General features: G+C 39.7%; 1 protein-coding gene across 1 annotated transcript; it reads left to right on the top strand.

Moving 5' to 3' along the window:
- Window positions 1–4,644: 4,644 nt before the first annotated feature.
- adad1 (adenosine deaminase domain containing 1 (testis-specific)) lies at window positions 4,645–11,632 on the top strand (the record flags this gene model as incomplete). The annotated part of the gene is made up of 12 exons (XM_083891391.1): window positions 4,645–4,810; window positions 4,999–5,139; window positions 5,374–5,544; window positions 5,644–5,715; window positions 6,270–6,395; window positions 7,454–7,577; window positions 8,381–8,554; window positions 8,722–8,797; window positions 8,875–9,031; window positions 10,451–10,685; window positions 11,156–11,288; window positions 11,519–11,632. The coding sequence occupies 12 exons, from the start codon at window positions 4,645–4,647 to the stop codon at window positions 11,630–11,632; spliced, it is 1,689 nt and encodes a 562-aa protein (XP_083747517.1).
- Window positions 11,633–12,221: the final 589 nt, after the last annotated feature.

The raw sequence follows: 12,221 nt of genomic DNA, 5'->3' as shown, positions 1-12,221 counted from the left end.
ATGATCCAGAGGATGTCGGCTGGATGGGGCGTAGGGCCATCGCCAGGGTTTGCAGACGGACATTAGGCCAAAGCCAGAGTTAAAATCCTATTAGTTTGAGTTGGGAATCGGATTATCGTCGTCGAGAATCACTCGTCTGGCAACTAGGGTCTAATTTACGCCAATCAACGGCAATTATTGAGGGGAAGGGAGCCCCTATTAGAGAGCCTCATCCACTTAGTCTAATGAATGGGGAAGATTCAATCTTGGCTGTGGAGACGCACTGGAGAGCTGCAGCTGAATGTGACTGCACCAGCCGGCTAAAGAAGAGCTGCTGTTGTTTATCAATGGTGGAGGCTGTCAGAGAGAGAACATGCGTTAGCCATGGGGCACCGGGCTCTGGTTTCTCTTCGGCCTCAGCTCGGCGAGGGGGGGGAGGGGGGGGCACTTTATATGTGCGGTAAAGTGTTTAGTGGTGCATTATGTGTACGTTGCGCATTTAGAGCTTTATTTTTCATTCGTCGTCAGGAATTGTGACTTTGGAAGCCGCTAACGTTCCGGTTTACTGTTAAAACGCATTTGTTTTATATATATATCTGAATTTGAAAATATGGCGGTTTTTTTCTAGGTATTTTTCGTAGCTCGAGTAAAAAAAAAGTAAAAATGCATTAACATCTGCGGTGATAGCATGAATAATGATCAAGTCACTTATGCCCTCACTGATAAATGAATCAGGAAATTCATTAAGTAATCAGCGAGGATTGCCAATAATATCATCCCACACTCACACAATCTGCCTCAGTGTGTGTGTGGGTCGACCTTTAACTCCCGGCACACAATCTCTAATCTCCACTCCTACACTGCCCTCTGCTGTTGAAAAGGAAAACTGCAACTTTGTTGGTGCCTATTCATTTGGGTTAGGGTTAAAAACAGTGTTAATTATCAGGTTTTGTTTTAGTGCATTTTATGAGTCTATTGATTATGAATGATGATGATGATTATAACATAGAATGTTTTAAATATTTATCATGCATGTGCAAGTATTTAAATCACATCACACCCTCTTGGATCATGATCTCTTGTATGCCGTGGATTATATCAAAGAAAATAGAAAAATAGACTTAGTCATATCAATCGTGAATTTCATCATGGGGGGAAATTCCACCGCCCTTTATCGGCTTTCTATTTAAGGGCATTCAGCTTCGCCATAATTGATGAGCGGATGCCCACACGCGGCACGGGGGTTTATTAATAACTGCAAATATTTCCAGGGTTGACGTTTCGATTTCTGATCGAGGCCGCTGTGATTTTTGTTTTTTCCACGTCGAGCAAAACAACAACTCAACGGCAGTTTGACAACATTTCTAACAACCAAAATTAAAATGAGTGAATATTCCCGACACTTTTGAACATTAGTAACGTTATTATGCTGTAAAAAACCCCCTTGCAACCCTGTTTTGGAATGAACCAATTCTTCAGTTTTTGGCTGTGTAGCACCTCAGATATACCTCAAATACTGTGGATTCTTAATAAGCGATGGTGAAATAACTTTGTAAGTAACACGGAAAAGTAAATAAAACTGCCTCTGTTTAAAATCCGGGGTGCTGTAAAGGACACATGAGGCTCACGGTGTCGACTGACTCATGTTTTTTCCCTCCTCTTAGCCACTGATGGGAGGACGAACAGGAGGTACGGGGCAAGCAAACTCATTTCACGACGCGTCCTTTCCCTTTTTTTCTTTCTTTTTCTTCTTCACGTGTGACTGATTAGAGAAGTAAAGTCAAACGGTGTCCCTGTAATCTGTGGGGGTGTAAAAAAAACAAAATTTTTTTGTTCCTGTGGTGACCTTCGCTGTTCGCCGCTGTGGGCTGCTTGTTCCATTTAACTTTTTTTTAAAGCTCTCGTAATTGCTAATCGTCCTCAGCGAGGGTACTTCATAGTTCACGGTGGGGGGGGAGTAAGAACACTAAAGCCAGTGCCCTTTAAAATACAAGAACAAAGTTTCATTTCAGCAAAGCCCTTCACCACAAGTAGCTGTTCCATTACGCAGACTGCACTTTGACCTTTAACCTTACATTAGTATTGGATATTAACCAGATCAGACTAACCCTAACCCCCATTAACCAGATTAGGGTTAGGATTATCCTCAATTTCTGAAATAACTTAAAATTAAGTCCGCGACAGCGGCCGGTGATTCTTGAGGGATTTGTGTTTCTCAAAGAGAGTCAGTGGTCGTGTTTTTGTAATTAACGATCTCTGCTCAGCACCTGTGCCAGACCACGCCCACATTCTAGAAGCTTCTCGGACAATCAACTGTTAAAACTAGCATAAGGTAATAAAAACCGGATTTGTTGGTACAAATTTGAACACAATTATTTTTTCTGTCCTAATTGCTAATTGTCCTCAGTGAGGGTACTTCATGGTTCACGATGGGGGGGGGCCGGGAGTAGGGGAGTAAGAACACTAAAGCCAGTGCCCTTTAAAATACAAGAACAAAGTTTCATTTCAGCAAAGCCCTTCACCACAAGTAGCCGTTCCGTTACGCAGACTGCACTTTGACCTTTAACCTTACATTAGTATTGGATATTAACCAGATCAGACTAACCCTAACCCCCATTAACCAGATTAGGGTTAGGATTAACCTCAATTGCTGAAATAACTTAATGTGAAAAAAGGTCATTTGCAGAATATAAACTTTAATAAACAACATTAGCCGCTCATGTAAACATCAGAATCGAGTTATTCAGAACGAGGTCATTTGTCCAATCACTAGTGTATGTGTAAGTGTTAAAACTCTTATGTAAGTGATTCATGTGGCACAAAAGTGACTCAGGTAGAAAGAAAGAAAGAAAGGAAATGTTATCCTCCTACCCACACATTTACTTTCACCAAGCTGTAAACTCCATGGTTCACATCCTCAGTTGCATGTACATACTATCATTATAATGCCAGTAAAATAAAAATACACTATATAACTATACCTATAGTGGAAATATAACAGTGGCCTGACCTGCTTTTAAACCTGATTATATATCATCAGAGACCCATACGGCCTTTTCCATGAAAAAAACAAACTTTAAACTCTAATGCTGCAAGAGTTCTGACGTCAACACAATCGTGGCACCGTGCAATTGTGTCAGCAGAGGGGGTGGTGGGAGTGAAAGAGGAAGCCCCCCTTTTCATACTCTGTCACTCGTGTTTTGTTGTCACTTTTTCCCTCAAAACAATCATGTGAATTATTTGTGAACTGAAACACAACGTACGAAGAGAACATTCCATATCGTGCCGAAATGTCGGACATGGAAAATAATGAATGCATGTGTGTAGTTATATGTTACATAAATTAATCCATGCACATGCAACATGAATAAATGTGTTGTATTTGAGCAAAAATAATAATTTGCAGGCATATATAATATGGTGTAAAAGAGAGGTCTCATAATCACCCACATCTTCCATTAGACATGATAAAATACTATGCAATATGCAGTACAATAATATACAATATTTTTTTATTATAATAATAACACCTATATAATATCCAAATCAAATTTTAAAATGTATTTAACGTAAAATGATACATACACACGCATATATGAGCATGTTTAGTGTTTTTATTAGTTGTTCATACGTTTTTATTATTACATTTTTTTATTTCAATTTGCATTATTATAAGTGGACTGTGTATGTCGTTCCATATCATAACAAAAACTTTTACTTTGAAATTCTGCGTATTAATCATAAATATAACACATAACACATAAATATCGATATCGTGATGTAATATCGCGATATGACCCGCATCCTGTCACATGACCACGGCCGGGGGATTTTGGGGGATTTGTGTCACAGTTTCTCAAACAGAGTCAGTGGTCGTGTTTCTGTAATTAACATCTCTGCTCAGCACCTGCGCCAGACCACGCCCACATTCTAGAAGCTTCTTCGCCAATCAACCGTTAAAACAAGCTAAAGGTAATGAAAAACGTCTTTGTTGGAGATATTTTACGTTTTTAATAACACTGATAGTAGATTGTAGAGGTGAATTTGAATAGGATTATTTTTTCGTTCAGACGCGAAGTCAGCTAACACTGTTTATTCTCCGTTTGTCACGTACCTCCGGTTAGCATCAGCCACTCGGCTAGCATTTGCTACAGGTAGCTAATATACATGCTACCTCCATGACACCTGTAATCTCCAGATTGTTTTCAATCTTTTTTTACTTTTAAATGTCAGTTTAACTAACTAACTAAAAAGGCTGCACTTTTGTGTTCAATGTATTATTTGTTTGTTTCAATCCCCAGTCTTTGTATTGTAAATAAAAGGTTTTTGTACACATGTAGTTTTTATATGAAAAATAAAAGTTTGTTTAAGTTTTGCAGCATTTGATATCCTCGCAGATTGCAAATAGTCTTTAGAAAGTCCACTATTCTTCTCCAGATATGATATATCATTTGTATGTGAGACTGAATTAATAATGAATATATCATTTCCACACAATTGGTGTAAGACTGGATGTCATGAACACCCTGAAACACTGCCACTCTTAAAAAGCTTATAAAAAGGCAATAACATTAATATTAATAGTTATTGATGTTATGAACATTGCTTTATTGAAACGGTTGGTAAGTGTAATTACGTGTTTCCAGTAAACGTAAACGTGGAGGGATGTTCACGACTGGCGGTTCATTTCGAGGTTCCAGAGGAGCCTGTTCTGCTCAAATTCTCATGAAGAGCTTGCCTGTGAGGGAACATTTGTCCTCACCGACGCCAACCTCCAACGGAGCTAAGAGAGATGTCTTTCATCAGCAAGCCAAAGATACTTTCAGACCTGGTGAGTTTCTGAATGTCATGTTTTTGAAATGCCACAGAGGGCTCCTTTTATCAGCATCACCTGTCCCCAGTGATCGTTCATGTAATCCCACTAAGACATTCCATTCATCCTTGTGTGATTTCATCTTTTCCTCTGTTGGCGTAAATCAGCGTCTTCCCTTCCTAAACTGTTCCTTTTCTCCAATTTAGCATATGCTCCAAAGCAAATGGTGTCACCTAAAGAGCTGATCAACAGATACAAGCAAGGTGAAGTTCATGCCGTGTCTTTGCTCCATCTGCTCGCCCAAGCTTTTCAGTTCCACATGGAAATGAAGGAGACTGTGACCTCAGGTAAGACACCTCAGTTGATTTTCCACTTTCTGTTTTTGCTCCATATAACATAGAAATCATCAAAACTAAATAGCCATCATTTCAAGTTAAGGGAAACACCAAATATTCTACTCCTCATTATTTCTGCAGTCAAATACAGTTCAGTAGTCACCACACTGTCTTTGGAAGCTTTGGAAGTTTGGTTTTACTTGATAATTTATGCTCATTTTAGTTTGTTTACTCCTGTTTTCTCAGAACACCTACCAGGCCTCTACTTTGCCTTCTGTGTGGTGATTGATGGATTTGAGTACAAGACTGGTACAGGAAAAACCAAAAAGGATGCTAAACTGAGGGCAGCAGCACTTGCTTTGGAGGACCTGCTGCCCACTTTGAGCCATGGGAAGTATGTCCTCCCCAAGGCTTCAGGTTTGTTTTCTCAGATTGAAGGTTGAAAAGGGATTTAATAGTGTTTTGAAAGATGCAAGAACATTTTTCTGAATTTCTCTGTCTGTCTTGATGTCTCAGATGTCCCTCCACCCCTTCCAGTTAAAGAGGAGCCCTCCATCTCTGACGTTTACCCTTCTAGACCTAATCCTGGTAACTATGGATTTCAGTACAGTTCTCTCACACTGCCATATTGGTGCAATAGCAGCAAATGACACACTAATTTATAGCCAGTGTGTGTGAGGGCAGCAGCGCAGATCTGCTGTGTCTCACGTGTATGAGACACACTGTGTGCGTGTCCCCTGCATGTGTCATGGAGCTTCTATGCAGCTTTTTCTATATTTTACATAGGTTTTGCCTTTTGAAAATCATTATATATAGTTTTCAAAACTGTGAAGAAGAAAGGCCGTTTTCCTTGTCTATTTTTGTCATGAGATGTGCGTGACTCGTGAAAAGTAGACGAGAGGTCTATTCTCAAAAAGAACCACATAAAGTGTGATCAGCTAAGTTGTGCTAAAATTAAGAGAGAGACATGCTGCAGCTGTAAGGCACTGTACATGTCCTGTATCCTGTGTGAAATGGGCCTAAGGCTCTGAATCATGTTGGACAGCATACATTTTTTTGAAACTTCACTTCATCGTCATGTCTGTGGTAAATTCAAAGCCAGCTGAGGATGTTTTTGTCTTTATCGTCTTTTTGCCATTTAGAAAGGAAGAACTGCGTCAACCTCCAGATTCCTCAAGCTGTTCGAGATCACCTCTCCAAACTGATGAACAGTCACCTTGAGTTCTCGGCGTGCGCAGGCACCACAGCGGCGTTCATCCTTCAGACGTGTAAGTGAACACTCACAAGGAAACAAAGTCAAACACAGTATGCTCTAAACATTGGAAAATATTATTCTATAGTAGTAGTACAATATGTAGTGAAAGTAGAGGCCTGTACTTTTTTCTCATTAAATAACGAAGGAGGATTTGTGGTTAGAGATGTGTCTTCAGAGTGAGTTCCTCCCGAAAAAGACATCACAGTTTGTGGAATATCTTGGGGAGCTTTGTGGGTGGATTGTGCTCTTGGGAGGGCAAGAGTTTTCAGAAAAATAAATCCCTTTGACTTTCCCTGATGCCTTTTTATTTTAGCGATCCTCAATATTGCAGAGGGCCACCTCCTCAGCAGGAGTGCGGTCCTGGGTAGGAGGCCTCCTCTGCTCTTCTCCATCATTTTTTGGCTACAACAGTGTCAAAGGCATTTAACATCACCCTACTATAGACTGACTGGAGCACTAAGACCTGTGTTATCAAGTTATGGGAGTCTAAAAGATGTAAAAGAAGTACATCCGCTGCCTTTTTTTTCTGTCTGCTGAGGAAGACCTGGTTTAATCTTATTGAGTTTATGACCACCGTCAGCTCAGCTGATAGACTGTGGTTTCTTTGGTTTAGTGAAGGCAGATGGTGGAGCAATGTACTGGGGATGTTGAACTTGCTTCATAGTACAGGTGTTTCCTGTCTTCTCTCGTCGGCTTGTTTTAGAGTTATAATAATGCCTTCTGTACCTGTTATTTGGAATCCAGTCAAATAAAAAGGACATTTCTAACCTACATTAATATATTTGCACGTCTTTTAATTGGAAGGTTTAGGGACATTTAAGCCAAAGTTGCAGTGTGTTAATAGGTATGAAAGATGTATGATATAAAGTATTACATGCTTTTTATTGATCGTATTCTCCATTCCCGATTGTTGAAATAGTGTAAATTTTAAAAATCCATTTAAGCCGTTCAAGCAATAGGTTGTAAAAGTAAAATCTGCAGTCAAGTGTCATTTGTTTACCCCTTTTCATGTTAGTTTACACTTGTGTGGCCGCTGCTCAATGTCTAAACCTCTGTCCTCAATCTCTCTAGCCAGCGGATGTGAGGTGGTTGCTCTTGGCACCGGGGACTTCAACGTCAAAGAGAACGCTTCACTGAGTGGTCGCCTTGTGCATGATTCACATGCAGTCGTCACTGCGAGGAGGTCTCTAATGAGGTCAGCTGCAAAAAATAAAGTGTGTGTCATTTTCTCCCTCTGAACCTGTGATGAAAGTGTCAGTGGAGTCAGAAGGTTAATAATGAGCACAGACAAATACAAGAAGCAACACATTCATATGTTGACCACAGTGAGCTAGAGTGAGTTTCCTGTTGTTTAGTCAGAGAAAAAACTGAGGTGCATTTTGCAGTTTCCCTTTTTAAAGTGTTTAATTATTTATACATTTACAATCAACATTTACAGTGTTTGTTTTTGATCTGGTGGAGATACTTCTACTCATCATGTAATTGTGCGTTGTACAAGCAAGTTAAGAACATCTGTAAAGTCACATACACTTGCAATTGTGGTGCATGTATGGGTTTTCCATTTGCCCCCTGAGTCACACAACAACTACGTGTCACTTTAAATAATGTGGTTTAGTGGAGTAGTCAGTGAAAAGTAAGAGTCAGTCCTATTTGAGCAATATTATGACCTTTTTTGTGAGTTTTATTTGTAATAAGGCAGTCCAATTTTCACAGAATGTCATGATTTCATCTGACCAAGGTTGTTGTTTTTTCAGCTTCTGACAAACACCAACTAATCAGAGTGTATTAGTTGATGTCAAATCTTCAAACTGTCCATGAAGTGGTAGAGAGTCAGGTCACGAACGCACAAAGACCATAAGTATTTATACATTTTGCTACTTTTAAGGCAGTTAATGTCCAAATCTTCTAAAGTGAGGTTTAACTCGTGGGTCTGTTACGTCACATTGGCACACATTTCAAATTTAACATCATAAAGAGTTGTCATACTGCGTTTGTTAGGTTTCTGTACCGCCACCTGCTGATGTTCTTCAGCAAAACGGCCAATTTGACGGAGAAGTCGGTCTTCCAGGAGAGCAGCAGCAGCAGCCACCTCCTCAGCTTGAAGAGCGGCATCACCCTTCACCTCTATGTCAATCAACTGCCAAAGGGAGCTGCTCAAATTCCCTCACAGCTGTGTGTTTCAACATTATATGTCTCATCCTTCAGTGCACTCATTGAGTATTGGATATCATGGATTTAGGCCAAATATAAGGATTAATACTGGAATAAATCTTTTTTACCCAGCCATAGAGGTGCCAGTTGTTTGAAGTTGCATAAACATTATCGTTTACTGTTGTCAGGCGGCTGAACCCTCTCTCCATGTCGGCACTGCAAGTTATTAATGAAATCAGCCTGCACTTGTCAGTGGAGGGCAAGGTACATACTCTCATCTACAGGATTTTTATTGGGGTTGTTGCACAGTGTGAGTCCTAATCAGTATGCTTCTTTTAAAGGTGTTCTCCGTTTTCTCGTCGACATTTGATCAGTCCACCTCCAAAGTGGTCAGCATGTCTGCCACAGACAAGGTCACTCAGTGGCAGGTGCTGGGATACCAGGGAGCCCTGCTCAGCCACTTCATCGAGCCCATCTACGTCCAAAGCATCCTCATAGGCAAGTGAACAAGTCTCTGGTCTGAAAATGTAGAGGCAGAGGTCGTCTTGTGGTAATTGAGACAGTGTCTACCAATGTTTCCCAAATGTTCTATATGGGGACCCATTTCATAAAGATGGAAAACTATTGTGACCCAAAACAACTTAATTTTATGCATTTTATTAAAAATGTAGACACAAATATACCCCCCAAAAAATCTTATCTCGTGACTCAGAGGTCTATTTATTTTGCCATTTTTTGCTTTGTTGCAAATCTCGATGATGAGTCTCAACTCAACTGTTGGTTTAGCTGTCGTCTCTTCATGAGTAAAGCTGCAGAAGAGGCATCACAGACACGCAGTGGCACAAGTAAACAACCTTGTGTGACTAAGTGTAATAATAAGTGGTCATGTTTGTGTGTGTGGGCTGGGGGTTACTTTCATGTCTTTGAAGCAAAAAAATAACTCATAGGGAACTTTGAATGAAGTCATCTTTTTGCTTTTAAGCAGGTTTTTTTAATGCAGGAATGATAAGACACCAAATTCCCCAACGTTAAAATGATCTGATCTGGAAAATAAATATATTATGTACAAAAAATGTCCTACTCAAGTTTCCATGTTTGGTTTCATACAGAGACAAATCATCTTTGATTTTTCCATCTGACTCTTGTCCTCTTGTCTTTTTCATTATCAAAATGACTACATGACCCACATTTGCCCATGAGAGAGGGAAACTCCAGAGTTGGTCGTATAGGATGTAAATGTTTGTACAAGCACGTTTTTTAGAACTGTTAATGAAGATAATGCAGCATGGACAACTTAATTAACCCATTAAGGAATGCATGGTTTCAAAACAGCAACCAATAACTTGAGGCTTCATTTCTTTTCGGGAAACGCAAAGTATCATCAAAGTATCATCAGTGACGTCAAATAGATAGTGACAGATGCACAACACAGACAGTTAAATGTTAAGCTTCTTCTTTTTATAGGTAAAACTGTATTCTGGCAAGCTGTACGTTACATTTTGTTTCTAGAATGATCACAGATACAGATTCAAAGGTCTAACCTGTGGTATTTCATGCTGACCAAATTGTTGCCTTGTTCATTAAATTCTGTTCAAAAAGAGACATTATTTTGAGTTTTGCGGTTTTAAAAGCTTAAAAGCTTTAAAGGTCCACTGTGTAAGCATAAGTGACGTGTCATGGTGAGATTACAGATTGCAACAAATGGATGATTCTGTCACCATCCAGGAACTAAGGTGAATACCAGAGAGGATGTAACTCTCTGAAATCCCACACTCCTCCTCTTTGCTTGGTTTATGCATCACTTTATGCATTTATCTGGAAAGAGTCAAGTTGAATTGATAAAACAAAACCATGAGAATAAAATTATCTTTTTATATGTATATATTTATACCAACTGATAATCGTCAAATCTTACAGGCGATTCTTGCTGCGGTGACATCCGTGGCATGAAGATGTCGGTGAGCCAGCGTGTGGAAGGCATCACATCTCAGCTGCCCATGTACTACTGCATGATGAGGCCCCACATCAGCCTTGTGCCGTCTGTGGCCGCCGACACCGCCAACAGTGGCGATTTGACCTACGGTATCAACTGGAGTGAAGGGGACAGCTCCCTCGAGGTTGTGGATGGTCTGCTGGGCAAGACCGTAGAGGAGTAAGGCTGATTGAGTTGATGCAAAGAGGGTCTAAATCATCTTTTCCCCTGTTTTCACTTCATTTATAATTATGATAATATATTTATAGAGCACTTCGCAAAACTAAGGTAAAGTAACTAATTCCTTTATAAAGGAAAACTAGGATTTGGTAAAATCCAAAAATACAGAGTGCAAAAAATCAGAAACACAAGGCTCTTATTTTGAACTCAACAACAACTTAACTTAATTGTTTGCTCAGACTGAAGGATTCAGTCATCTCATGGTATCCATTTACACCCTCTGACCACTTGTTTGCTTCCGAGCAGGATAGTAGCTATTTGTTGAAGAAATTGTTGGAAATCTTCCTTGACATCACACGAAACTGTCTGTCAACTCTGTGGGGATGTGCTTACTTTTCTACCTCTCTTTCTTAAGCTCTGTCTGTAATTACGTTGTAGCCAGTCCTTTTACACCAGTTCTCTTACAATAGGTCACCCTTTAAGAGCGGCTCTGCTCTGGCGAGTCGCCTGTGCAAAGCAGCGATGCTACACCGATTCAAGCTGGTGGCCAAAGAAGCCCAGAGGCAGGATCTGCTGGCCACAAGCTCCTACAGAGAAGCCAAGGTAACTGCAGCAGCTCACCCTGACTTTAAATCGACTGTTTAAGCATCACTCGATTGCCGCACTGATATACTGATATTTGTCACACAACACATTTTGTGTAATTCCCAATCATCAGTTTTGTGTCTTTTCCCTCCCAACTCCGTCTATGATTGAAATAGTTTGAAATGCTGCTTTCTGCGTCATATTAAGTTTTAATTAAATGAATCCCACTGTTGTTTTTGTCACTGAAGAGGATGGCAAAGTCGTACCAGGAAGCAAAGCACGTGCTGAGGGCGTACCTGTCGCAGCAGGGCTTCGGTACCTGGCCGGTCAAGCTTTCGGTCATTGATAATTTCAGCATGTGAGTAAAGTTGCATTTACACATAGATTAAGAGAGAAAAAAACCAAACCATGTTCCAACTTATAAAAACTATGTTAAGCTTCAAGAATACAGAAATGTTGATGTTGAAAAATAAGTTTCTGTTTTCTGCTTTTGCAAGGGATTAAAATCAATCCCTGTCCAGTTTGATACTGAGCATTTTTGGTTTCCCAAAGAGGAATAAAAATACAGCAGTTATACTTTTGCGTATAATAAAACACATTATGTTGTAGCTCTGAACTGGCCTTTAGCAGGTTAAAAGTTATGCTTAGTTTTTATTTATTTTCACTGTATATGGTGCATTATTCGCATTACGTTCAATTTTGTTACTGTTTATCATAGTATTTTTTTTAATACTGTGTTTATTGAAAAGGGCCATGACTAGTTTTGAGTAGTTCCCTTGAATGTGATACAAGTAGCTTAAGTTTACATATGTTTTCATCCAATTCATGTGTTAGATTTAACACTTGATGCTGCTGTGATTAGAGAATTTGTGAGGCACTTTGCAAGCATTTAAATACATAATAAAGAAAAAATAATCATTCCAAGTTCAAAATCATTATGTACAGGATGTT

This window comes from Microchirus variegatus (assembly GCF_963457635.1).
Source record: "Microchirus variegatus genome assembly, chromosome: 6".
NCBI classification, from domain to species: domain Eukaryota; kingdom Metazoa; phylum Chordata; class Actinopteri; order Pleuronectiformes; family Soleidae; genus Microchirus; species Microchirus variegatus.
Note: the sequence above shows the minus strand (reverse complement) of the source record. Positions and strands in the feature narration are given on the sequence as shown.